Here is a 25183-nt window from a genome sequence, read left to right as displayed (position 1 = left end):
GCATTTTCAGTCTCTCAAGTACTGGGACTCACTTGCCGTGGGATGGAACCGAAGTAGTCAGTGCTCAGCTCCGAACCTCGAGTCATGGTTCTGGTGGATGTTAGCTTATGCTACATTGCTTGCGCGCTCGGAGTCTGCTGGGACGGAGGTGTTTGAAACTCGACTGACGACGTCTTCAAGATGCTTGTTAGAGGGGGAAGGTGGGTGAGAGACTGCCGGTTGGAGAGGTAGTTTTGAGTAGAGAGACTAGGGCTCAGAGATCAGAGATCTGGAGGAGAGAGGCTTTCTAAGTCTACTATGTACTCAAGAGGGCATATACCGACATCCCGATGGCACGTGATCAGTCCCTCTCTCTGACAGCGGATCTTATCACTTGAAATCACTTGAAATCACTTGAAATCACTTGAAATCACTTGAAATCCCTGAAATCACTGAAAGCCGAGTGATGCTCCTTCCATTCTTAGCGATTGCCCAGCCGCTAGGATGCAGCGGATCGCTCGGCTTCAGGGCTTTGTCCCGTATTTTCCAATCATACTATGCGCAGTGGCTTATTCCGCCCTCAAGCCAGCATGCGTACATGCCTCTCTGCCTGCATGTCTGGTTTATTTATTCCTTGTTCTCCGCCAGCCTGGCTTGGCGCCAGCTGCCTGAGAGGACATTTCGTTTATGCTCACCCGCATTGACCTGGTGGTTGTTTGCTGGTCAACACTACCACTGCAATGGGAGAAAGCTCTTCTCGTTTAAACAAGTCCGGCAGGGTAAGGCTGAAACAGTGGGCCCCGAAAGTCAAATCGGGTTGCATAACATGCAGGTATGCCCCGTGAAAGATCGAGTGAGTGAAGTCGACTTAAGATAGCGTCCACTGACCTCCTTAGGATACGACGCATCAAGTGTGACGAGACGAAACCGAGGTGAGAGAAAGATATATCCGGTTCGATCAAGTGAATCTCGCTGTTTCACCCCCGGTCTGACACCACGAAAACACAACGGTAGCTGCGCGAGGTGTACGTCGACCGGAAGACACTGCGATGGCTACGACGATCTTGCTCTCAAGCCGATGATCAAGCCACCACACGTGGTGCAGATGCCATCGGCCTGGGCGCAGGTCTCCGGCAACACGATCGAGATCGAGAACTTTGCTTTCTTCCGCTCGGTTACCACCACCGATCTGGCTGGCTTCTTCGACATTGGCTTCTGGACCGGCAAATTGCTCCAACTAGCGCACCAGTACCCAACTCTCTGGCATGCCATGACCGCGCTGGCATGCGTACACCACGACTTTGTGACTGATCGGACCCCGAGCACCGTCGCACGGGTAGGCGAAACTCCGAACATGCGTTTCGCCCTGGTGCAATTCAACAAGTCCATCCAATCACTTCGCAAGCTACTTTCGAGGCCGACCTTGACTCGTCTGGACAAAGTAGTGGCGCTCAGCACCTGTCTTTTGTTCACCTGCATGGCGAGTCTCCAGGGCCGTCAATGGCAGGCCTTTGTGCATATCAACTCGGGTCTCAAGATGTTCCATCACTGGGACTTGGGAGTCCGGAAAAGAGAACGAATAGACCATGATCGGGAGATTGATCTGTTACTGGTGGCTTTCACGCAACTCGACAGTCAAGCCCGCCCATACCTCCCCAACCAGAGGAACGATTTCCAGTGGACGGACAGTCGAATCATCCTGTCGTCCACCAAGGAGCCATTCCGATCCCTGCTGGACGCGTATCTCTCCTTAGAAGTCCACTTCAACAGTCTGATGCGACTCATGATGAGCAAGGAATTCAGCAACCCCACCCGCGTTGCCGAGAACCTCGCCAAGAAGCAGAAATGCGTCGACGGCTTCAAGCAGTGGGACGCCCGGTTGAGCGGCTTTTTGTCCGCCGCGGCGCCTTCCGAGACGGATGACCGGGCCCTCGACCTGCTCTACGTCCGTCGCATCTTCGCCCACGTGTTCTTGACCCTCGATTTCACCAAAGGCGAGCTGTGCCATGACGACTTCTTGAAAGACTACAAGCGAATGCTCCATCTGGCCACCAAGCTGTTAGATGACTTGAACTCGAGCCCCCAGGCGAGAAAAGACACCTCGCGTCCCAGCTTCTGTCTCTCAACCACCGTGGCCGAGCCATTGTTCCTCATTGCGACCCGCTGTCGGGAACCCACCGTCCGTCGCAATGCACTCCGCTTACTGCAGCAGTACCCGCGCCGCGAGGGGATCTGCGAGGGGATGGTCGCCGCGAAGATCGCCGAGACGATGATCGAGATCGAGGAGAAGGGGTGTCATAGCGGACACGCGGACTCCTCGTGTACGACTGGACAGTGGGTGTGTGGGGTGCACCGCGTGGCGATCGTGGACTTTGTCCTTGTTGCGGAACGGCAGGTCAAGATTCAGATGCAGACCGTCGAGGATCTGATGCTGGGAAGGCCCGAGAGGGTCTTAGTCACTAGTTACTGGTGACATTCTCTAGACTTGTATATAGATTGGACTTGAATCGTACTTCGTCCTCGCAGTGATGGCCCAGCTCGAGCACGCAGGCTAGTTCGTAGGAGGATGATCCCGATCTCTACGTTGAATTCACCCTGGCAGTATCCTGGTCTTGCCTGGTAGAGTGGATTGATACTCCAACCCTAAAGTGAAATCAGGACTTGCTAACTCACTGTATCTGGACACCCGGTTTCAGTCTGGTTGTATACCCAATCTTGCTGGTCTACTTTGAGCGTCGAATGAGCCCGCAAAACTGTCCCTCCACATGAGTGACATGCGGCTAAAAGGATCGTTAGCTTCAGCTAATCAATCGCTCGTGCTCCTCTAAGCAGTAGTCTTCCTACGCATCCTCGGAGTCACGTCGCTCTCCCTCTCCGTGACGAGTAACTATCATTGTTATGGGTGATCTTAGTGCGCTGCCCAGGTTGCTTCCGTTCCACGCCGACAAGGTGATTCAGGTAAGTACCGTAGTCTTTCAGCCCACGGGCAGTTCTGGTTCTCTGGATCAGCTAATGCACAGGACCCCATACGAACTGCACCAAGGATCTCTGGTGATCAGATACCCGTAGAGCGTGGTTTAGTATAGTAAGACTGCGTATAAGGCACATAGTCGCTAAAAGTAACGTATGTAATTAGTCGTTCCTATTTACACTCGCCCATCTTCGCCCCTTCCTGCTCCGAATCCCAGGGGGAGAGACACGAGGAAACAGAGTCCAATCCCCAAAGACCATTCATGCACTGCATCGGGAGATCAAAAGGATCGTGAAGGGAAGGGCTGGCGGAAAGTGGCGCGGAAAGGCAGTCCATGCAGATGAGGGCGGGGGGTCATCATCGCTATCATAATCATATCCATGCGAAACGGTGGGTGTTGGGAGGGAGAGTTGTTGGTCATTTCAGTTGAGGTTGGGGCAAAGCCGCGATGCAGGGCGGGTTGAATGTCGCAAATCGCAGGAGATTGAATGAAGGTCAAGTTCCATGTCGAATCGCAAGTGGTGATATTTCGAGGAAGAATAACAGCGCAGAGATGGGAAAGGGAATCACGAATTGTTGTATCACACACACACGCGCGCGCGCGCGCGCGCGGGCACACAAGATGCCCATAGAATTGAGATCAAACACCCACCCACCCTCTCGGCTTCCAAAGTCAAGGGTATACACCACCTATCATCATCATCCAACCAACGACTAGATGGAATCTATACCACCCCGGCAAGTTAGCACCACCCCGACCCAGAGACAACACGATTGACGAAAAGGGGGAACATACTCAGCGTCATACTCAAACTGACGTCCGTATTCTCCACCATTTCCGTGAACTCCTCGAAGCTGATCTTCCCATCGCCATCCTTGTCGGCCTCCATGATCGTCTTGTCGACGATCTGCTGCAGCTGCACATCCTTCAGGTTGTTGCCGACCATCATCTTCAGGACGATGAAGAGCTCGCCGTTGGAGATGTACCCGTCGCGGTCGATGTCGTACACCTTGAATGCAAATCGAAGCTTCTCCTCCTTGTTGCCCTTGGAGCTGAAGGCCGACAGGCCGGACACGAATTCTTGGAAGTCGACGTCGCCGCCGCCGTCCTCGTCGAAGATGGCGATCATTCTGTTTTGTTTTTTTTGGGATATGTTAGATTCTGTGTTGGATCGCTGAGGTAGGTGGTGAGGTGATAGTGGGGTAAGGCGGGGGTGTGAATTGCATCGGGCATAGTAGGTCAAAGGAAAGAGAGGAAGAAGAGGAGGTACCTCGTGGCGAGTGGGTTGGATGAAACTTGAGGCAAAGAAAGAAATTCATCGCGATCAATAGTACCAGAACTGTCCTGTTGAATCACGCAGAGTTGTGTCAGAATGGAGTCACATGTAAAGAAGCTACACGATCACGACAAACCTTATCCAGCTTCATGAAGCGCTTGCGGAGACGGTCAACTTCATCGCGATCAACTACACATCATTAGTTTCACACGATGACCGTTCACTCGAAAGGCTTGACCAACAGTTGGAGGCAGAAACTATGTTGTCGAGAAGCTGAGACGTGCCGACCGAGCCCCTGCGGCGGCGCGCATCGTACAGGGCGGCATTGTTGGGCTCACTGGAATGGTCCATGGTGTGGGCTTTTGTTTTGAGCGGAATGTAAAAGGGAGGAGGATAGGGGGATCAGGGGGAGTGCGGAAGAAAGTGTGTTTGATAGGATTTCTCGTCTAATCACTGCGATTCAACCAGGAACCACAACAGGTGAAAGAATCAAGGCAACAATGACAGGTAGGAAACCAGAACTAAATGACTCCAACAAGTAGATGAACGCCGAATGCGGGAGGGCGAGAGCGAGAACAGAGACTCCACCGGCAGGCGATACAGACCAAAACGGCACTTTGATATCGACCAGCCCCGCACTAACCCGAAACAGACAGGCAAGCGAACCCCTGAGGCCGTGCACCGGTCCAAAACAGGCCACTGCCGGGTGACATTGCAACGTCAACTCATCCGCCGGTGCAAAGACTACGAGATTTCTATCGTCCATATCACCCCCTTAACCATCCACTGCCATCACAAAAATACGTCTACGTGCTTTCGCATGATCAGACCTATCTACTGATACCAATTTTGGGTCCCCCATCCCATGGTCAGCGGCCGATCTCGCGCCCCGAAGTTCGTATGACTAGGTACGGGGGTTTGGGGAGGACGCGCCCGAAAAAGCTCACCTCCAAGGCCTCCATCCCCATAGTCCGCGAACATGAAATAGATCTTATCGAGGATGAGATCCAAAATGCCCTTCAACAGATCGAGACCGGTGTCGAGAAGGCGGAGGAGTCGGTGAGTTGTGTTCTCCCCCGTATATCACTAGCATCCCTGCATATATCACGTGACATCATCACGAACCTCACCCGTCGTGAAAATTCTGCACCCGGCAGCCAAGGCCACAACCACAGCCCGCTGACGCCTACGTTCTACAGGAATTCCATCTGCAGGTCGCTATCAGTGCCGCAGCCCAGGGCAAAGTAAAAGATGCCCATATTCCGACCCCGGAGACCGTCCTCAGTAACCTCCGATATGACGAGCTCTACCCCCCAGTCTTCTCGCAGCCCGCCACATACATCCGCTTCTCCTCTACGGTCGAGGACTGCTGCGGACCTCCATATTGCATGAACGAGGACGATGATGTGTTCCTTAAGAACTTCAACCAAAAGCGCGATGCCGCCAACCAATGCACAGAAGACAACTTTGAGGAAGTCATGAGCTTCTTCGAATTGACGTCGAGGAAAGAGCAACCGTATGCTTGTGTAGATAACTCCCCGGTCATGAGTTTCGAAGAGTTCCAGGAGGCGATGGATCCAGCCGTAGACGACAGCGTAAAGCGTTTCGCCAAGGACATATACGACTACTGGAAGTCGCGACGCATCAGCGGCGGGAATGAGCCTCTGCTCCCGACACCAAAGGTGAGTCCCTGGCGCATGAAGCGGCAAAGGTCATCCGATCCGCTAACTGTTCACAGGCTGAAGCTGGTCGGGAAGCTGATGATACCGACCCATACGTCTGCTTCCGAAGGCGCGAGGTACGGCAGACCCGCAAGACCCGCGGCAGAGATGCGCAAAGCGCGGACAAACTGCGCCGGCTCAGAAAGGAACTGGAAGATGCTCGGCAGTTGGTTGCACTTGTACGTCAGCGTGAGTTGGCGCGCAAGGAGATGCTCGCCGTCGAACGGCAGGTTTTCCTGCAGAGATCCGAAGTCAAGGATATGAAGAGGAAACTCAATATCAAGGACGACGACGAGGATCTTATCAACCAGAGAGTAAGGATGATCATGACCTGCTTCCAAGCCATAGATACTGACCATGCCACCAGCCCAAGAAGAAGCCGGTCGAGGCACCAGCTGTGCAGCGCCCAGCACCTCCCCAACTGCGTATGCCCCCCAAGGCGGGCACGCAGCCGGCAGAAGACCTGCAGTTGCTGGAAGATGTCCAAGCGGAGAAAGAAAACGAGATCATCCGCGACATCAAGCAAAATATCACGAAGCACATCAAGTGGAACGAGGGCTATGTGGATTTCACACGAGCACCGCTCTCCCCGTCACCTGATCGGACTTTTGATGCTGCATTCCGCCCTGCAATCACTACCCAGTTACCGACGCCACCATCGTCGGAGTCGTCCGACAACATGACGGATTCAGCCATAGATACCCGCAGTGCCATTGCCCTCCCGAATAAATTAGCCCCCCATGCCATGGAACTGAGCGAGGACACGAGCAAGATGCCCTCATTCCGGAGACGTATAGGACGCGGGGGTCGTTTGTTCATCGATCGCCGAAACCTTGCGGCTCGTTGTAGAGTTGAAATGGATCCGTGGAAGGCTGATCGATTCAAATACGATCAGGAAGATTCAGATGAGGAGCTCGATTATGAGAGGGACCAATTCGATATCCAGATCATGCAACATCGAGCCATCATGGCAGCAAAAGCTCGCGATCAAGCGGCAGCGGCAGCGGTTCAAGCTCATGCGCAGGCGCAGGCGGCTCAAGCCCAGGCCCAGGCTCAAGCTCAACGAAAGTTGCAGGCCGAACAAACCACGGGCAACAACACATCACCAAGCGGGGGGCAAGCAGGGGGGTCTAATCCCGGGCCTGGTGCCGTTGCCTCCACGTCTTGAGATATGAGCTGGATCTCTTCTCTCGTTTTCTCCTCTCTCACGTCTTCACCTTCCCACCCGTATCCTTTTAATCTCTTTCAACCCCATGTTCAGCATCTGGCAGGCGTCATCTGTCATTTCCCCTTTTACCTTACCTGTACTTTTACTCACGCCATACCCTCATCACCCTTTTATTTTTCCTGGAACGCGGGGAAGCATATGAGATCCGGGATAACGTCGCCGGATTGATGCGCTTTTCTTATGACATGACCCCTGATCTTATGCAATTGCCACTGTACATAGCCTGTTCTGTTCCTCTTTCTCTTTCTTCACTTGAGCAGTCGATAGACTCTGTACGGATAGCGAAGCGCCGAAGTCAGTAACGAAGAAAACAAGAATAATATCAATTAAGATTGAAAAAAAAAGAAATGAAGACTTTTCTGGAAATTTCTTTTCGAACATAGTCAGCTATGCGAGGGAGCAAGAGCTTCAAGACCTGAAAGCCTTTTGGCGTCTCGATTCGTCGTGGTCGTCGTTGGCAGGGCGCTTGGCCGCGGACCCGTTGGCCTGATTGCTGATTTGGTCGTTGAGCATCGTAAAGAGACTTTGGAGAACTTCCTTTTCGCCAAGGCGGACTTGAATAGCCATCGCCTTGCGGCGCGCATAGGTATCAGCAGGGTTGAAGGCGCCTGGCTGGCCCAATTGAGCAAGAAGCCCCTGGTCCTGTGCAATAGTTGTTGGGTAGTGCGCTTGGTTAAGCTCCAGTGCTCTACCAAGTATGGTAGCTTCGGCTTCGCCGAACGTCGGCTTGGGAGGCTTGTTTTTGGATATTTGCTTCTGCAGAAGTTCTGGCGACAACGATAGAGTCTTGAGCAACAGAAGCAATTCATCCTGAAGGATGTCTGTCAATTGATCTTCAGGAGAGGGTCTTGGGATGGCATAGCCGTCATCAAGGAGTTCCAACTCTTCTAGGAACCGGAGCTATGTGAGAATTAGTATGGGCATGTTGGCAGGAGACTTGAAACAGGAGTATACCGGAGGTTGCGACTCGACATCAGCACTCGAAAGACCCGCGGCCTGACATATATTGCTGAGGGATACCTCGATGACATCGAACGGAGCATAATTGTCGGTGACATACCCGTACCGTCTCAGAAGGTCTGACCGGGGGATCTCTCCGTAGTCATTAAAAATCTCCTCGCCAGCTGCGATAGGCTTGATAGCTTTCATAACAAGAATTTCTTCTTCTTGAAAGAGGCGAGCCTGTATAGAAGCATTAGTTTGGGCTAGGAGGCTCAGAATAAATGGAAGGTCACCTACATTGTTGCGATCGGCATCTGCGTTGAGCAGATCGGCCAAAGGGACCATGCCTTTAGACGATTGTCCTTCCTCTTCGTCTGAAACATAGCCATCTTCCCCATCGCGTTCCGCCTCGTCCTCAGGCTTCTCGATGTCAAACGCATAGGCCATGATAAGCGATCCCATGGTATGAGCAAGGTGGAGGAGAGCTTGTGTACCGACATCTCCGTCAAAAGAGGCTAAACCGTCGATGGGAGGGAACAGGGAAGGGTTTGCCCGAACAATGGGAGCTACGGACTCGAGTATGGATTCTTCTGCGCCCTGTCGTCCGATTTTGTTCACGATGGCGCTGCCCTGGAGCTCCGCAAGTTCGGCTGGGGACCAAAACATCAGGGTGTCAAAATTCCGAGGAAGGACTTTGAAGTACGGTGCCCAGGGGGACTGATCGCCGCGAAGATACTCATAGATCATGACCACCATGAGAGACAGCCATGGTCCAAGTTCTTCTAGGTCGTGGGAGACCAGGTCCTTCAAATTCGAATTCTGAACGGAGAGGACATGGGCGCGGGGGATGGTGAAAAGCTCTTCGCCTTCTTCGAGATCGAGTCGAGCCACTGGTAGAGTGACACGAGAATATCAGAGAGGGGGAACAACTTCCACAAAGCAGGCATACAATGAGACAAGATCAATGCGGAACAAAAATCTCGTTTAGGGAGGGTGGGAAACATACCGACACCCCGGCCGGCGCCGCTGGCCCTCAGATCAGCGATCTGGATCTTAGGGTTCAACTTGACGCCCGGGAGACTAGATAGCCAGGTGATGAACTCATCTGATTGTTGCTGAAAGTGGTTTGCATCGGGAAAATGGGCACTGGAGGACATGATGTGGGACGACAAGAGGTCAAGTTGTGTGGTGTGAATTGGCCGTCACACCAGAGAAAAAGGAAACTGAGCAACCCCCCACCGTCTGGCGGCCGCGGAAATTCCTGGAGCGAGGGAAATGAAACCAGAGAGAACAGGGGGAGAGGATGGAGAAAGGTATGGCGTGGTTGATGAAGTGTCACGAGAAGGAGGGGGGAGGGGGGAAGGAGAAGGTGAAGAGGGAATGGAGAAAATGGGGGGTGGGTAAGTAGACCTGAGTAATTAATTAGTTTAGTTAGAGAGTAGTTAACTTAGCGACGACGCTGATAGACCGAGTCCTGGTCTACCGTACCGTACTTAATATTAACCTACCACTTTTTGAGTGACAGGCAGTTTAGTTGTCTGTACCGCCGGATAAACGCTGCGGCGGATTTGCCGTTCCAGACTCTGGCGACCAATCGATAACGTTGCTGATAAAGCCGAACCAGGCCCGAATTTGCCCCTCCATCACTGGCTCGTCCCGGCCTGAGGTTCATTTTTTGAACAGCTTCTCCGAAGCGGTGATCTGTCTGTCGGCTTAGCTTGCAATTCGGTCCATCCTTGCGCAGAAAGCCTAGTCAATCTATACTTCCAAACATTCGCGCCGCGTCTTCCACCATGATTGCCGTCGGAATCGAAGGCTCTGCCAACAAAGTCGGAGTGGGCATTATCTTCCACCCGGAAGATGGCAGCACCCCGCAGGTGCTTGCGAACGTGCGGCACACCTATGTCACTCCTCCCGGCGAGGGTTTCCTCCCCAAGGACACTGCCCGCCACCATCGCGCCTGGGTGGTGAAACTAGTCAAGCAAGCCCTGCAAGATGCGCGGGTCTCCGTCAAGGATGTTGACTGTATTTGTTACACCAAGGGTCCTGGCATGGGCGCCCCTCTGCAGAGTTGCGCCATTGCCGCGCGCATGTTGAGTCTACTTTGGAGCAAGGCGTTGGTGGGAGTGAATCACTGTGTTGGACGTAAGTATACAGCATCGTCATCTCTGCAAGCCCGTTATCAAGATCTTCTTACACAGGGGTGCCATGTGGGGACGGACGCGACGCATTGGCCCCCCTCTAATATCTCCATCTATTCATCTGCCCCCCCTTTTTCTTTTTACCCACCCTTGACCCTCCTTGGAGATCTTGGACACAATGGCCGCAAATTGATCCACCGCGTCGCTAACCCTAAGCTTGCCAGACATTGAAATGGGTCGGGCCATCACCGGCGCCACGAACCCAGTCGTCCTCTATGTCTCCGGAGGGAACACCCAAGTGATCGCATACAGCTCGCAGAGGTACCGCATCTTCGGCGAGACCCTTGATATCGCCGTCGGAAACTGTCTGGACCGCTTCGCACGCACGCTACAGATCTCCAATGACCCTGCGCCGGGCTATAATATCGAACAGTTGGCCAAGAAGGGCAAGCGACTCGTGGATCTACCTTACACCGTCAAGGGAATGGACATCTCCATGTCTGGGGTTCTAGCAGCGATTGATGCGCTGGCCGTTCAGTACGGACTCGATGGGGAGTGGGACGGAAAGGAAGAGGGCGCGGACTCTGCCTCCGGGGAAGCAGACGATGGGAAGCCGACTCGTGCGGATTTGTGCTTCTCACTGCAGGAAACCGTTTATTCTATGCTGGTGGAGATCACGGAACGTGCGATGGCGCATGTGGGATCGAAGGAAGTGCTGATTGTTGGTGGTGTGGGATGTAATGAACGGTTGCAGGAGATGATGGGCATCATGGCTCGAGACCGCGGGGGCACCGTACATGCCACGGATGAGAGATACTGCATCGACAACGGCATTATGATTGCTCAGGCCGGTCTGATGGCCTACAAGACTGGCTTCCGGACGCCGCTCAAGGACGCCACTTGTACGCAACGGTTTCGCACGGACGAGGTTCTGGTGAAATGGAGGGATTGAACCGTGTGCCGATTTGATCAAGAGTTATGATTTTCATGATATAAGTAATAGAACTTAGACAAAATTCTTCGAAGAGGCCGCAGGGTTCGGCGCTTGAAAACCATACTTAAGTTAACCTTGCAAGATAGTCAGTAGCACTGGTGCAGCCTATCGAATACTCATTGATTGATCACTCCTTCTATTCCTATATCAAAGACTACAACCAATATCAGATAGTTTTGCGCCGGAAGCTGTCGGATAATGTGTCATTTCTGGACCCACCGGCCCTTTCTCGATATTGAGGAATTAGGTAGAAGCTTGTTTCGGATATACATCATACAACTATTTGTACGAGCCAAAGCGAGAACCCCTAGGAACCGCGGGACCGTTAGCCGGCACTCAGGAGGGCTCGTTTATCAGCCGATGCTAATTGCTAGTCATACACCACCTCAATAACAGAGCAACATCGAGCAGGGGAGCAGACCCTGCATCTCAAGTTTATTGTTCCAAGCAGATCGGGGGTACTCAAGATCCAGTCCGCTTGGATTGCATGCCCAACTATATGTGGATCTCTTGCACTTGAGACTCCTTGATACTAAAATGCAACGGAAGTCAACTATCCGTAATTCTCAAATCATCTATTTCATATCGATGAGTTATACAGCGAGCTTCATTCTGCATTAAGACAGACTTTCCCCTGCGGTTGGATACCGAGTCAATACTCACGCTGTCCTGGCCATGCAGGGGCGAGAGCAGTAGAAAGAGTCAAATTCTATCTTTAATTACTCCGAGATATCTCCTGTAGGCTTGTACAAAATTGTCGTAACATACTGTACAATTCGAGTCAATATCAGACAAGGAAAACTAGGAGAAGGACACCAAATACAGATGATGGACTTACCTTTCGCTTGTACCTAGTTGTCACACTAGTGGCCAAAACACCGTTCTTGATGCTGCTTGTAGCAAGATGGTTGAGCACTGTGTGGTTGGGATAGTTCAATACACTACTATCATCCTTCATCGGTGTAGTGCCGTTCAGGATGGACTTTCCAAGGAAGAGTGGTAGACTTGGTGGCGTTGGAGCATCCCCGACGATATTGACAGCTTGCTGATACTCAGGCGCTTCCTCTTCTTTGTCCAGGTCGAGAAGAAACTGGGGAATGATACCGCGGAAATCACCAAGAGGTATCTCCTCCTCTGGCTCTTCTTTATCGGATTGGTCGTCCACGGTGGAACCGCCCTCCTGATCGGGGGTGGCAGGGTCAGGTAGGACCTGAGGTGGACGAATACCCGGGGGAACCGAGCCCTTGTCGCTCTCTCTCCGCCCCCGGTTAATGTCATCAGCACTGATCTCAATATAGTTGACCAAGTGGTTGGTGAAGTCCACCGCCGTGGGAAGAGTATCAGAAGCCCGCATTTCGTTGTCAACGATGAATTTGAGATGATGGGTACCCGGACGGAGATTTAATCTAGCTGACATAACGCCTGGGTTGTTCTCACTGCTCCAGAAATAATCGCTCAGTCATCGAAAGCCAGGTAGCTAGTGACGATTGAAAAAAGCGGCAGCCGCAAGTCCTCTACCCAAAGCACCGCATTTCTAAACAATATACGAGCTGGAAGAGATCGAGCAGTCGCTGCTGAGACGCGTGCGGTGGTAGTCACGTACCTTCTGTGTAGACGGAACTTCTTTTCCCAATTCACGAATGTTCCAGTTACATAAACCTTGTCTCCAGGGCCGGTCCACTCAATGGTTGTCGGTACTGCCCTTCCAACTCCGCTAGGCGTAAAAGGCTGAAGCTCGTCCAATACCTCATCATCTTCCACGGTGGTGCTTCCTTGACTCGGGTGCCTTTGCTCAATATGTTCGTCCAAAAGCTGGTCGACGGGCAGCGACTCCATATAACCATCTTCTCGACCAACAGCTGTAGCATCGCCAATGGGTAGCGGCATGCGCGGAGGGCGCTGAAGATGAACGGAGGCGCTGTAATATACGTTTGGCGGCGCACCAGAGGGCGCCATGGGGTCGTTCCTAGCGGTGGCTCGAGAAACAGGAACTTGTACTGGGTTCGAAGGGTCAGGCGAAGGGATGTCACCATCGCGAAGGTCTGCTTTTTTTGGAGTCGGAAGATCTGCGGGTCTCGTTGCGGAGTCGGCGACATTGCGGGATTGTAGGCGTTGTTGAACAGAATGGTGGCTTTGCGATGTTGGATAGCCCTTTGCGGTCTCTCTGGTGGCAGAAGGATCGGCTGCGGAAGCCTTCGTGGTACCCGATGGGGCATTGACCGAAGGTCGACGATGTACCCTTTTGTCACTCGCGGGTGCTGTTAGGCCCGAGTGACCCGAGGGGGTTTGGGCGTCTCCGGCCGGGCCCTTGGAAGGATTGTTGCCCATTTGAACAGAGAATACCGAGACACTTATTAAGAAGTGAAGCTGAGAGTATCAGGGTTTGTAGTAAGACGCTGCACGAAAGATGTTTAAGAAAGGCGCATAGAAAAAGATGCCAGCATCCGGAGGTCGGCCTCTGACGGCGGAGGGGTAATGGAATTCCGAGAAGAATAAGAGATCGACAACTGGGTAGGGAACACCGTATAATGATCGACAGACGTAGCACAGTAAATGAGGGGAAATAAGTTGCAATGGTATCTTGGGAATGAAAGAGTCCAGATCAACAAAGGCGGGGTGGAGGATAATCGCTGATGGGTTGCCGCGTTGATGATTGATGATTGATGATGTCGATGTCGTCGACCCCAGACTAGTACTAGAAGAGGAGACAAGCCTGGGCCAGGAAGGCCTACTTAGGGCTTAGGGTTGCGGATTGCTTTGACTGAGTCTCAATCATTTTATCCCCGATCCCCGCTTTTTCCATCTTCGGCTTTCGCTCCGGCCGCTACTCCGTATCTTGCTCAGTAGTTAACATATTTGTTTGCCAATAGTTGTACCGAAACCAAGAGTCGGCCTTATAGTACCATCCTATTCAGTTCACAAGGCGCTCACACCCTGTGCTGTACTGTACATTGTTGTCTTGCAATTCATATCGAGTGGCCTTCCAGCTTCTTTTCTAAGAACATGTCTTCAAATCGGAAGTCCATCGCACCTACTTTACTTGTACATACCGATCGCGGGGAATATCCGCTCTTCTGCCGCCCCAGACCGCTTGACATAAGCAGATTACCAGCCTCTCCCAAACATGGACTCTCGTAGAGTCTAGACACGTTAACGACAGTCCTGGGCTGCTTAATATATTCTGAACTACTCCGTACTAAGGTGAAACTAGTCCCGGTGGGAGGGTCTTGTCATCTCAATTGAGCAAATGGCTTGGCTGTCAATTCTGCGGGGCGGCTTCAATGCCTTATTCTATCCTACTCTTTACCTTGTGCGCTGGGCATATACACTGCTGCGCATTCTGACCTCGCCATTGGTAGCACTGGGCTACTTCGCAGTTCGTATCATCTTGTTGCCTTTGAGAATACTTGTTAAGTTTGAGGTACGTAAATCATTCGCGTGCTTTGTCCCTCTCGTATCGCAAGAAGAAGAGAGAGAGCGCTCATATGACGCGCGCAGGCTCTATTTGCTTTCCTTGCGATTGCCATCCTGGCAGGAATCGGCCTTGGATTGATCTTGTTCGGCACAACTACAATCACCGTCGAGACAGCAGATCGGCTGGTAAAGTTTGTACTGGGTACCGCTGCCCGAAAGTTCTATGGGAGTAATGATGACCTCCTTGATGACACTACGAAGACGACGCCTTCTGCAAGCGATCCCAGTACTGAGGATGATTACTTCACAGCATGGCACGGGAGACAAGCTTCGAGGGATCTGAAAAAGGCTGCTCTTCTAGCTGACACGATTGTCGAGGAAGAGGAGGCCAGCCGCAGCTCGAGCCATTCTAGATAAAAGTCATTCAGATCCAAAGCATTGAAGCCATGATGCAGTGGAGGGCTCAAACATGCTTCTCCACAAACTATGCCTGCTAGTGATGCAATTGATTTGATTAGTTTAGGGGGTTCAGGTGCAGTCGGATGTCAAGCGTCCGTGGTTGAAGGTCTGGGCCTACCAAACGGACTTTTGCCGGAAGGGAAACATGGGGAATGCTACCTCAGCAAAATGATCGCCCATCGACCATCGGGCCGCATTGTAGCATCAACATCTTACATTCTTCCCTATCCATCATCTCGTCCATCCGATTACTTCACTCCAAATTACTTGAGACGTAGGCGAGGGTATTATATATGCTCGAGTCACTTTTAGTTTATGATTTGTGATATCTGGGTTATTCACTCATGCTTCTATTGGTGCCAGGAACCTGGGTTCGCCATGCCCTAACAACATGAAACGCTGGATGGGTTTATGGTGACATTGAGCATGAGACGATAATGGTGAGCGTCATACCCGTTGTTTCCGCGAGTCTTGAATTGCAGCAAATTCATTCATTCTGACCTATGGAACTCAGGCGGACCTGTACTGTCTCGATCAATTCAAAACTCCTATTCTTTATTTCTGCTCATGATGACGACCTATTTTCACTACATGCCCGCCTACTTGTTTATCCCCTAAGCAACATTTTGTGTCTCTCGCAGTCTGCATCTAAGTCTGTCTCTCGTGTTTCCAATTAGCGCCTGTAAAGCATTGAGTCTCCATACAAATCCAACAGACACAGTGAAATATATCGACTGGACCTCTCCTTATTGTGAAATTTGCGACTGTACAACTTCTTCGCCTCGGGGGTGTGACAAATTTACAATAAAGACCCGATTCAATGAGCGCTTGACCAACAACAGTCTCGCTGCACTGAGAATCCCCTGATTCATGAATTCCGGAGAGCAATGTTCCCAAGTCGCGCAGCGTTGCGCATACGCATACGCATAATTTTGGCGGGCCTATTGTTCGTGTTGATATGCAGCCAGTCTTTCTCGCGCTGGCACAAGCAGAGTGATACACCCGAAGCCACCTCCATAGATGGCCCAGCTGCCCCCAGACAAGCTCAAGTCACCTGGCGTCATGCTACTGAAGGCCACATCGAATTCTGGCGCCAATTCCAGCCCCTGCTGACCACTTACGAACCAAAATGCTTACCCCCTCTGAGGCTGGGGATGGCACCTTCCATCCGGTTCGAGCAGGCGGACCCGTACGATCAAACCGAGTTCCTCGATCTTCTCCCCATGGACATCGAGGACCTGCAACAGACGCACAGGGGCTTCCTGAACGCGATCAAAACCACGCCCCCTCAACTGAACTACACCCGTAACACGCGTGGCCTCGTGTCCACCGCCGGAGGATCCTACCTCCCCGTGCTCGTGCTATCCCTGCGCATGCTCCGACGCACCGGCTCCCAGCTCCCCGTCGAGGTCTTCCTCGCCAGCGAAGACGAGTACGAGACGTACATCTGCGACGTGGTCCTCCCGTCCCTGAACGCGCAATGCATCGTGCTCTCCACGATCCTCAGCGCGATCCCGCACTCCATCCACATCGAAAAATACCAATTCAAGCTCTTCGCAATGCTCTTCTCCTCCTTCGAAGAGATCCTCTTCCTCGACGCGGACGCCTTCGCACTCTTCCCCCCAGAGACCCTCTTCACGCGGGACCCCTTCCTCTCGTACGGCTTAATCACCTGGCCGGACTTCTGGGCCTCCACGATCTCCCCCTCCTACTACGAGATCACGGGCCAACCCGCCCCGAAACCCCCGACGCGCCCGTCCAGCGAATCCGGCGAAGTCCTCCTCTCGAAAAGATCCCACCTGCGCACCCTCCTGCTCAGCACGTACTACAACATCCACGGCCCGGAGTTCTACTACCCGCTGCTGTCGCAGGGCGCCGCCGGGGAAGGCGACAAGGAGACTTTCGTGGCGGCGGCCACGGCGCTCGCGGAACCGCACTACCAGGTCGCCGAGCCCCTCTGCGCCATCGGCCACACCACGCAGCGCGGCGGCTTCGCGGGCTCCGCCATGGTGCAGTTCGACCCCACCGAGGACTTTGCTCGTCATCGTCACCGCGAGGAGGAAACCCACAAACTCCAGCCGCAAGCGCACGGCTTCTTCCTGTCACCCCCCAATACCACCAGGACGGCCCCCCGCATCCCCCGCGCCTTCTTCATCCACGCCAACTACCCGAAATTCGACCCCGCCACCGTCTTCGATGCGCACGAGGTCAACCCCGCCATCGGGGACGATGGCCGCTACACCCGCGCCTGGACCGGCCCGCCGGAGATCATCCGCGCGTTTGGCCGGGACGTCGAGAAGGAGTTCTGGGAGGAGATTCGGTGGACCGCGTGCGAGCTCGAGGGTAGGTTCCGCGCCTGGGAGGGGAAGAAGGGGGTCTGTAAGAGGGTGGAGAAGTACTACCGGGCGATGTATGGGGGGCGATGGTGGGGTTGGTAGGTAGGTTGGTAGGTAGGTAGGTAGGTCTGGGGTCTCGGGGTTCTGGGGTGCAGGTGTTTGCGTCATCTAAGTAGCAAGCACCTGTTGAACTGGAGAAATCAGGGGTTCAGGTTGGCTGAGGTGTGGACAGCTTTAATGCCTCTTGATGGGTAGTAATTTTCTTTTTTGGTGTTGTCGTGTCTTATCATCCGTGGGTATGCACCTGTATACTTACTAGAGTTAATCGTGGAACGTGTCAAGTCATGTCCATATTCATACACAACATCTATCCTAATATACAAGAGTTGAAAGATCTTCTATCCTTGCTCAACCGAAAACGAGGCAAATCCCCCGGACAAGGTTTTCAAGAACCCTACCACTCGCTAAATCCCGTCAATTCAGCCCCTTCGCCTCCGCCCTCCGAATCGCCTCCCGGAACAACTCCTTACAAGGAACCCTACTCCCCAGCCTAGCGCAGAGCAAGAACGCGCCGCTCAGCTTGCGATGCAGACTGTACGTCTCCTCGGGGGGCGGCGTGAGCCGCTCGCGGATCATGACGGGGATCAGCGCGCGCACGCGGTCGGTGATGGTCTGGTCCCGGAAATCGTAGACGTCGGGGGAGGTCTCCATGAAGGGCTCGGCGATGGTGATGACGGAGGTGACGTGGGCGTCGACCATGGCCTGGCTCTCGTGGCCGGTCAGGTAGCCCAGCTCGAGGGAGAAGCGGCGGCAGGCGTCGCGGTCGTTGCTGGAGGCAGCGACGAGGGTGCGGACGTACTTGGTGATGAACTCGGTCGGGTAGGCGCGCGAGGCGCCAAAGTCCAGCAGCTCGAGGCGGTCGGTGCGCGCGTTGTAGAGGAAGTTGGTCCAGTTGGGGTCCGTCTGCATGTACCGGAACTCGGTGATCTCCCGCAGGCAGAGGCGCATGATCTGCGTGCCGATCCAGTCGCGCTGGGCCTGCGTGAAGTCCTGGATCTTGGTCACGGCGATGCCCTCCAGGCGCTCCATGGTGAGCACCTGCTTGCCGGACGCTTCGGGGATGATCTCGGGGACGAGGAAGACGGGGTCGTCGCGGAGGAGTTCGCGGAAGCGGTTCGCCGATTCGGCTTCGCGGATGTAGTCGCACTCCCAGGCGAGTTCGGTGCGAGCGTTCTCGATGGTCTTGTCGAGGTAGAGGCCTCGGGGGAGGAGGCGGGATGCCGTGAGGAGGATGGAGAGGTTGTTGAGGTCGGAGTCGATGGAGTCGACGACCCCGGGGTATTGGATCTTGACGGCCACGGGCTGGCCGGTACGTTTCAGAACGGCACTGTGCACTTGGCCGATCGAGGCAGCGGCCATGGGGATATCGTCGAAGGAAGAGAATAGATCGCGCCAGTCCGGGCCAAGATTGTCAGTCAGCACCTTATCGCGTTGCGAGGCAGGCATGTAGTCTGCTCGGTCTTGGACTCGTTGGAGGACTTGATGGATAGCTTCAGGAAGCATCTTTGTGTCTGCGAGCGAACTCCGTCAGTCCGGAAGAATCGAAGCTTGGAGGGTGCGCATACCTTGAATACTCATCATCTGTCCTAACTTGAGGGCAGCTCCGCGCATCTTGGACAATTTAGCTACGAGCCGCTCCGTGTTCGCAGCGCTGAACATGAGCGACCCGGATGATTCGGCTTGACTGCCTGTGACCCTGCGAAGACCCTCGCCCATGGCACCCCACGCCATTGAAGTGGCCAGTCCGCCGTATTGCCATAATCTCCCGATGCGGGATGACGGGACGCGGGACTCGACCATCTTGTATGTGTTCTGGTTCTTCAGGGCGACAGCCGTTTCTGGCTCTGTCTGCGGGAGAACGTCAGCTTTTCATCTCTTGCAGGACCAAACCACTGCTCAACATACCGCCGCTGCCGCTTCCGCGACCATCTCGCCCACAGCACGGGCTTCTTCTGTCTCCTGTTCGATTTGCTTTGCATGCTCTGCCCGAGGCACCGCGCCCGCCTGCTTGTACCGCATATCCGCAGCCGGCTTCCGAGACATCATCCTTGCGACTCTGGGACTGTGGAAAATATCCTTCATCATCTCCTCCGGAATTTCGCTCGGGTCGGCCGTATTGTTGGTTGCCGACTGATCCACCGGGGCAGTCTTCACCGAGGATTGGAACACATCCGCATTGATATCGCGATCGGCCCCGATTTGTGTGTCGTTCGCTGCCTTGGGCAACTTCATCCGGGGAAGCCCCGAGTCACCCGCTGTGGAGTGCTTGGGAGGCTCGTAGAACACATCCTGTTGTTGACTGACATCCAAAGGACTAGCCTGCCCGCCCCCATTGTGGTCCGCCACCCTCGAAGGGATCTGAGCTTCCGCCTGTCTTTGCGCCTGCCGCGCCTGAGCGGGGGAGAGATCGGATGTCGCACTGCTGGTCGTAGTGGTCGGGGTCGGCTCCGTGTAGCTTGATGCGGTCGTGGGTGCTGACTCGGACGGACGGTAGGGCTCGGGGTCGGGCTCATTAAATCGCCTGGCTAGTGCAGCTGCAGCTTGCGCCGAGAGACACAGGCCATCGACGTGGCTCTTGATGCCCTTGGTGAGGGAGGAAGTGCGGGTGTATAGATCTACCTGGCGCTGGCGGATGGCGAGATGCCTCGCGGCCACTGTCCCGGCGACATTGCACAATTGAATGACGTCCAATAGACGCTTGCCCGACATTGTCTGTGTACGCCTGTAAGGTATATATATATATATATATAAAAGGTAGCCCGTTCAATGCCCCAGGCTTATTCTCTGCGCATGATTCGATCCGAAGGAGAGCGATAATCTATCCAGAAACCGGTAATGCCGGAATCATGAACGCATTGGTGGAAACCGCATGGACTCGACGGTAATTTCCCGCACGCGACCGGATGCTTTTCTGCCGGATCTCACCGCGGAGAAACTTTGGCTTCTTCCAATTACGTATCATGTTTACTTGATTTATCTCGACTTCCACCCGGTCAGCTCCGAGTCCGATGGGACCCGTTATCGGCACTTCAACCGATAAGGGGAAATTGCACAAAAAAAGATGGCGCGGCTGGCGGGGAAGGGGAATTCGCCTTGAAAGAGCTACAACAAAAGCGCCACTCCCCCCCCCTTGCCAGGCATCATGAATTGTCAATTGTTACTCTCCCTCCAATTCCTCCCAAGAACCTCCTCCCCTACCTTGGCTAGAACGCTAAACACCACTCAATGGCCGTCAAAATCACCACTCGAGACCTAGAGCAAGAGATCATCGATCTCGAATCCCGCCTCCAACATGCGCGGAAACGTCTCGCACTGGCATCGTCCTCGCCGTCCACACCGCTACCGCCGCCGTACAGCAACCACAACGATGACGACTCCGACTACGACATGACTCCCACCAAGGGTATGTACATACATACCCCATCTACAACCGTGACCCGCCTCCTGATTCACCAAACCACACAGGCAACACAGCACCACCACCGGCTGCAATCCCGATTTCGCACGCGCTCCTCCTCCTCTCGGACTCCGCCCTCCCGCTGGGCTCCTTCGCCTACTCCAGCGGCCTGGAATCCTACCTGGCCCACAACAAACCGCTGCCCCGCACCGTCACCCCCGTGGCCTCGTTCCATCGCTTCCTGAAGCTCTCGATCGCCTCGATGGCCAGCACCTCCATCCCCTACGTGCTCGCCGCATACCGGTACCCGGAGGATCTGGAGACGCTGGACAATGACATGGACGCCTCGACGCCGTGCATCGTGGCGCAGCGCGCGAGTGTCGCCCAGGGCCGGGCGTTGATCGGGGTCTGGGAGCGTGCGTTCCGGGCCTCCTACGCCGCGACGACGACGACGACGACGACGACGAGCCTCACCCCCGCCGCGGCCGCCGCGGTGCAGGCCATTGCCGATTTCTCGGACGCGTTGAAGCTGTGCGGCGATACGGCGGACGAGCTGGGGCCCAAGGGCCATCTGGCGCCGCTGTGGGGGGTCGTGTGCTCGGCCATGGGCATGGATGCCCGCCAGACGGCGTATGTGTTCATGGTGAACCACGCCAAGGCGGTGCTGAGTGCGGCGGTGCGGGCCTCGGTCATGGGCCCGTACCAGGCGCAGAGCGTGCTGGCCAGCCAGCGTCTGCAGGACATGATCACTGAACGCATCGACAAGGAATGGGACACCCCCGTCGAGGATGCCGGGCAGATCGTGCCGCCGTTGGATCTCTGGGTGGGCAGACACGAGCTGCTGTACAGTCGGATCTTCAATTCCTGATCACCACCCACCACACCAAGCATAGTTGCATTTTCTTTCGGAGTCATTGGTCTTCTGGGATAGGGGGCATTGGTTGTGTTTTTTTTTTTTTTTTCCATGGTAGGTCAGCGCAAGAGTTTGGGTATTGGCGGAATATTGAAGCATTGGATAAATTTGGGCTGCGTTCAGCATCTTTGTGTGGTCTCTTCATCAATATAGTTATTTTTTCTAAAGTTAATCCTACATGTGAGCTGCATACCTCATCTCAACTTCACGTGGGTATCCAAGGAGGACGCCTCGAAACACGAACAGGGAATCGAACAAAACGGAAAGTAAAGAGGAAAATGGAATCAAACCGGTAACCCGAAGACCAACAACCCGGCCAATATGCAAAGAAGATATCTGATCAAAAAGGAACAGATCTGAATCGAACGCCGGCCTTCTTGAGAATCCTATCCTGCTAAAAACACAGTAAAACACCGCACCATGAGCCTTTTTCCATGATTAGAGAAAGATATGGGGTAGAAAGAAAAAGAGAAAAAGAGAAAAAGGGTAATAAAACGGGCATAAAGAGAAAAATCGGGAGTGAGAACGGCAGAATGGCAAGTCGGAAGGGAAATAGGGAAGGGGGAAAGGGGACAAGGGAGAGGTAGACTATGATACAAGAGATTTATAAACGGAGAGGTGACATCAGATCACAGAGTGATATGCATGTAGTCGTTATTGCCGAAGGACTTGTTGCAGTTAGGACACTTGCGTGACCGCGAGGTGAGACGTTCTTCAACACAATCCTTGCAGAAGACGTGGCCGCAAGTCTTGATCGCTGTATTTTTGAAATTGCGGCGACAAACTGTACAGAGAGCAAGCGTCTATAGAATTGTTAGCAATGGGAACGAACTTTCCTCTGCAATTATAAGACGTAGTACTGACCCGCAGCATCTCATACTCCGACGACTGGTTGCCAAGACTCTTGTTCTTCCAGTTGTCTAGACTCTTCTTGGTGTCCGCCAGGGTAGCCTTCAAGCCCTCCACTTCTGTTTCGGCTGTACGACAAGCACTGGCCGTACTGGAAAGTGTCGAATCCTTAGATGCCGACAACGCCTTGAGATCCGCCACTTGCCTGTTCAGACCCTCAATCGTGATATTGTTTTCTGTGATTTGTTGTTGCGCAGCGTGGTTCTTGGTAATCAAGCTGTTCAGTGCTTCCTTGGTCTCACTCACTTGCTTTTCCATGTTCGCGAGCAAATTCCGGGTTGCAGCTTCGGATTCCTTCAGCTGCGTGACAATGTCCGAGCTCTTGGAGTTCTGCATACGCAAAGTGCGAACCTCCAATTCCCGAGCTTCCTTGCTTTTCATCGCAGCAAAGTATTTTTGATCTGCTTTGGACTTCTCCGCTATGAGCCGTGCAACCTTTTCTTCCAGAGCGCCGAAATCGGTGACTTTCTGTGAAGCCAGAGACGAATACTTCTTGCAAGCAATCTGCATCGAGGATAACTCGGTGTTAAGCATCGCATATTGGCGCTCTAGATTGCGAAATCGAGTACGCAATTCTTCGGTTGGAATTTCGTCGACACTCGGTGCGGCGGCCTTCTCCTTCTCAACTTCGACACGCAAGCGCTCCACCTCGGATTCCAGGGCTGTAATTCGAGCCTGGCCTGCATCCGCGAGCTCCTGGACTTTGATGGCCGTGGTTTTCTCCTGCTCCTGCGCGGCCTTTCGCACTTGTTGATCCGCCAATAATTCGTCGCGCGCATTCCGTATCCGTGCCAAATCCGTCTCAGCCCGCATCAGTTGCGCTTCCCTCTCGGCAATCACACTCTGCGTCTCCTCGTCGACCTGGTTGCGGTATGCAGTTCGTTCCGACCGTAGTTTTGCCGCTTCTTCGCGAAGCTGTACATTAGTCGCCTCTAAGTGGTTTATTCGAGTAACAACATCGTCGTATTGCGATCTCAACTGTTTGAACAGGTCCGTGCCTGCATAATCATCGTCCGTCAATCGTGTATGCTACGCCGATGTTAGTGCTTCCCGGCTGAGAGAACATCGTAAGGAGCATACCTTGATATTCAAATCAGTGATTTGGCTTAACAATTTGGCGTTCTCGGCCTCCAATTTCTGGAGCTGCTCCTTTTGCTTTTCCGAGATGGCCGCGAGTTTGTTGTGGGCTTCGTCCAACGCAGGGCTTCGTTCACCACTCGGGGTTTCGCCGTTCGAGGCTGACGGTTCATCCCGCGGTCCAGATGCACTATCACCTCCGGGCCGCTGGGCCCCGAGAATATACTGCTTTTCTAGTTTGGCGACAGTGACGCTCCGTGCACGATCAAGTTTCTTCTCAGCGACCATGTAACGGAGAGATGCCTCCTCCAAGCTCTCCTCTAGCTGCTGCTTTTCCGCCAACGCCTTCTCGAGGTCGCTGATAGTGGCCTTCTCTTCCGCTAATTTCTTTGCAAGTTGGGTCTGCAACTCTGAGACCTCGGGCGAGACTTTCGCCGTTTTAGACAAAACGCTCGAGATTATTTTCCGAATATCTTCCGACCGAGATTTGAGATGTTTCTCAAACTTCTCATTATCATCAAACAAGAGACTGCTTTGGAAAGACGAGGGTTCTGTGGAATTATTAGTGGCTGGGGGTCGAGCGACTGGTGGCCTCGCGGCGGACCCACCCTTGGCATCTTCTTCCGGAGCGCCCATGAGTATTTTAACCTCATCGATCAACTTAACGAGCATCAATCAGCCTTGAACACAGAGCGAGCAAAATGCGGTGATCTACTCACTTGTTTGTACCAGGCATCGATAATACGTAGGTGATCATTATGATTGGTGGTCGACTTGGATAACTCCTTCAACTTGGCCTCAAGGGAGACCTTCTCCCGCTTGTACTCCTGCATCTGGCGCCATATTGCGTCTTTTTGGAATCGCTGCGACGAAGAGACGTCAGTATCTCGCCTGGTTGAGTCCACGATCAAGTCGACTTTGGCGTTGGGAAGGGTTTCTAGGGTAACCCTTGGGGTAAGTTGACACCCACGTGGGCTATTCGTGGCACTCACCTCGAGATCATCCTTCCAGGGCATGTCAGCATCAGGGTGCGGCTTGCTACCACCATTGACAGAAGTCGCCTGCTTCTTCAATGGTGGAGCCGAGTCGTTGTGGTCATAAGCAGCGGCTCTTTTCCGGTCTTCCATCGTGATAAAACCGGAATCGGAAAATGCGACGGGGGATGCTTCGGCGGCCGGCATCAGTGGCTACAGAGGCATAAGTGAATTAGAGGCCGTCACCACTGAGCAGCAACGAGCCGAAAGCCGAGAGCGCAAGAGAATCCGACCGTTGAAGATGGGGGTGATGAGGGTGGGTGGAGTGGGAGGGGGGGTATAAGTGGAGAGAGTGAATGCTGCTGGATGGCGGTTCAACTTATGTGTTAAA

At 53.6% G+C, this 25183-nt stretch overlaps 11 protein-coding genes across 11 annotated transcripts; 6 read left to right on the top strand and 5 right to left on the bottom strand.

Moving 5' to 3' along the window:
• Nucleotides 1-430: 430 nt before the first annotated feature.
• Nucleotides 431-2551, top strand: BO86DRAFT_390415 (Zn(II)2Cys6 transcription factor). Its single transcript, XM_025672382.1, has 3 exons — nucleotides 431-811; nucleotides 876-911; nucleotides 994-2551. Exons 1-3 carry the CDS (start codon nucleotides 720-722, stop codon nucleotides 2450-2452), a joined length of 1587 nt encoding a protein of 528 aa, XP_025526122.1. The 5' UTR covers nucleotides 431-719; the 3' UTR covers nucleotides 2453-2551.
• Nucleotides 2552-3475: 924 nt separating this feature from the next.
• cnaB (calcineurin regulatory subunit B) lies at nucleotides 3476-4679 on the bottom strand. Its single transcript, XM_025666096.1, has 5 exons — nucleotides 4470-4679; nucleotides 4364-4416; nucleotides 4222-4295; nucleotides 3747-4081; nucleotides 3476-3675 (listed from the first exon to the last, which is right to left on the bottom strand). Exons 1-5 carry the CDS (start codon nucleotides 4576-4578, stop codon nucleotides 3665-3667), a joined length of 582 nt encoding a protein of 193 aa, XP_025526121.1. The 5' UTR covers nucleotides 4579-4679; the 3' UTR covers nucleotides 3476-3664.
• A 573-nt stretch (nucleotides 4680-5252) lies between these two features.
• On the top strand, nucleotides 5253-7511 carry BO86DRAFT_390412 (polycomb enhancer protein, EPC). The gene is made up of 3 exons (XM_025672381.1): nucleotides 5253-5909; nucleotides 5966-6262; nucleotides 6316-7511. Exons 1-3 carry the CDS (start codon nucleotides 5616-5618, stop codon nucleotides 7114-7116), a joined length of 1392 nt encoding a protein of 463 aa, XP_025526120.1. The 5' UTR covers nucleotides 5253-5615; the 3' UTR covers nucleotides 7117-7511.
• A 73-nt stretch (nucleotides 7512-7584) lies between these two features.
• On the bottom strand, nucleotides 7585-9275 carry BO86DRAFT_316661 (ribosomal lysine N-methyltransferase; the record flags this gene model as incomplete). The annotated part of the gene is made up of 4 exons (XM_025668135.1): nucleotides 7585-8076; nucleotides 8131-8358; nucleotides 8416-9008; nucleotides 9125-9275. 4 exons carry the CDS (start codon nucleotides 9273-9275, stop codon nucleotides 7585-7587), a joined length of 1464 nt encoding a protein of 487 aa, XP_025526119.1.
• A 504-nt stretch (nucleotides 9276-9779) lies between these two features.
• Nucleotides 9780-11357, top strand: kae1 (O-sialoglycoprotein endopeptidase). The gene is made up of 2 exons (XM_025677215.1): nucleotides 9780-10263; nucleotides 10484-11357. Exons 1-2 carry the CDS (start codon nucleotides 9912-9914, stop codon nucleotides 11209-11211), a joined length of 1080 nt encoding a protein of 359 aa, XP_025526118.1. The 5' UTR covers nucleotides 9780-9911; the 3' UTR covers nucleotides 11212-11357.
• A 387-nt stretch (nucleotides 11358-11744) lies between these two features.
• Nucleotides 11745-13908, bottom strand: BO86DRAFT_390408 (putative Snf1 kinase complex beta-subunit Gal83). The gene is made up of 3 exons (XM_025672380.1): nucleotides 12857-13908; nucleotides 12092-12689; nucleotides 11745-12020 (listed from the first exon to the last, which is right to left on the bottom strand). Exons 1-3 carry the CDS (start codon nucleotides 13579-13581, stop codon nucleotides 11973-11975), a joined length of 1371 nt encoding a protein of 456 aa, XP_025526117.1. The 5' UTR covers nucleotides 13582-13908; the 3' UTR covers nucleotides 11745-11972.
• A 468-nt stretch (nucleotides 13909-14376) lies between these two features.
• BO86DRAFT_130402 (uncharacterized protein) lies at nucleotides 14377-15297 on the top strand. Its single transcript, XM_025666095.1, has 2 exons — nucleotides 14377-14674; nucleotides 14752-15297. Exons 1-2 carry the CDS (start codon nucleotides 14501-14503, stop codon nucleotides 15082-15084), a joined length of 507 nt encoding a protein of 168 aa, XP_025526116.1. The 5' UTR covers nucleotides 14377-14500; the 3' UTR covers nucleotides 15085-15297.
• A 716-nt stretch (nucleotides 15298-16013) lies between these two features.
• On the top strand, nucleotides 16014-17724 carry BO86DRAFT_341757 (alpha-mannosyltransferase; the record flags this gene model as incomplete). The annotated part of the gene is made up of 1 exon (XM_025669088.1): nucleotides 16014-17724. One exon carries the CDS (start codon nucleotides 16014-16016, stop codon nucleotides 17562-17564), a length of 1551 nt encoding a protein of 516 aa, XP_025526115.1. The 3' UTR covers nucleotides 17565-17724.
• Nucleotides 17725-17810: 86 nt separating this feature from the next.
• Nucleotides 17811-20364, bottom strand: BO86DRAFT_365178 (protein kinase COQ8). The gene is made up of 3 exons (XM_025670047.1): nucleotides 19428-20364; nucleotides 19088-19370; nucleotides 17811-19033 (listed from the first exon to the last, which is right to left on the bottom strand). The coding sequence occupies exons 1-3, from the start codon at nucleotides 20229-20231 to the stop codon at nucleotides 17937-17939; spliced, it is 2184 nt and encodes a 727-aa protein (XP_025526114.1). The 5' UTR covers nucleotides 20232-20364; the 3' UTR covers nucleotides 17811-17936.
• Nucleotides 20365-20629: 265 nt separating this feature from the next.
• On the top strand, nucleotides 20630-21967 carry BO86DRAFT_390405 (urease accessory protein UreF). The gene is made up of 2 exons (XM_025672379.1): nucleotides 20630-20925; nucleotides 20988-21967. The coding sequence occupies exons 1-2, from the start codon at nucleotides 20748-20750 to the stop codon at nucleotides 21785-21787; spliced, it is 978 nt and encodes a 325-aa protein (XP_025526113.1). The 5' UTR covers nucleotides 20630-20747; the 3' UTR covers nucleotides 21788-21967.
• Nucleotides 21968-22461: 494 nt separating this feature from the next.
• On the bottom strand, nucleotides 22462-24999 carry BO86DRAFT_316540 (E3 ubiquitin-protein ligase BRE1; the record flags this gene model as incomplete). Its single annotated transcript, XM_025668131.1, has 6 exons — nucleotides 22462-22635; nucleotides 22697-23770; nucleotides 23822-24369; nucleotides 24427-24478; nucleotides 24538-24681; nucleotides 24811-24999. 6 exons carry the CDS (start codon nucleotides 24997-24999, stop codon nucleotides 22462-22464), a joined length of 2181 nt encoding a protein of 726 aa, XP_025526112.1.
• Nucleotides 25000-25183: the final 184 nt, after the last annotated feature.

Source organism: Aspergillus japonicus (assembly GCF_003184785.1).
Source record: "Aspergillus japonicus CBS 114.51 unplaced genomic scaffold BO86scaffold_36, whole genome shotgun sequence".
Classification (NCBI taxonomy): Eukaryota; Fungi; Ascomycota; class Eurotiomycetes; order Eurotiales; family Aspergillaceae; genus Aspergillus; species Aspergillus japonicus.
The sequence above is the reverse complement of the archived record's forward strand: the minus strand, read 5'-3'. Positions and strand labels throughout refer to the sequence as shown.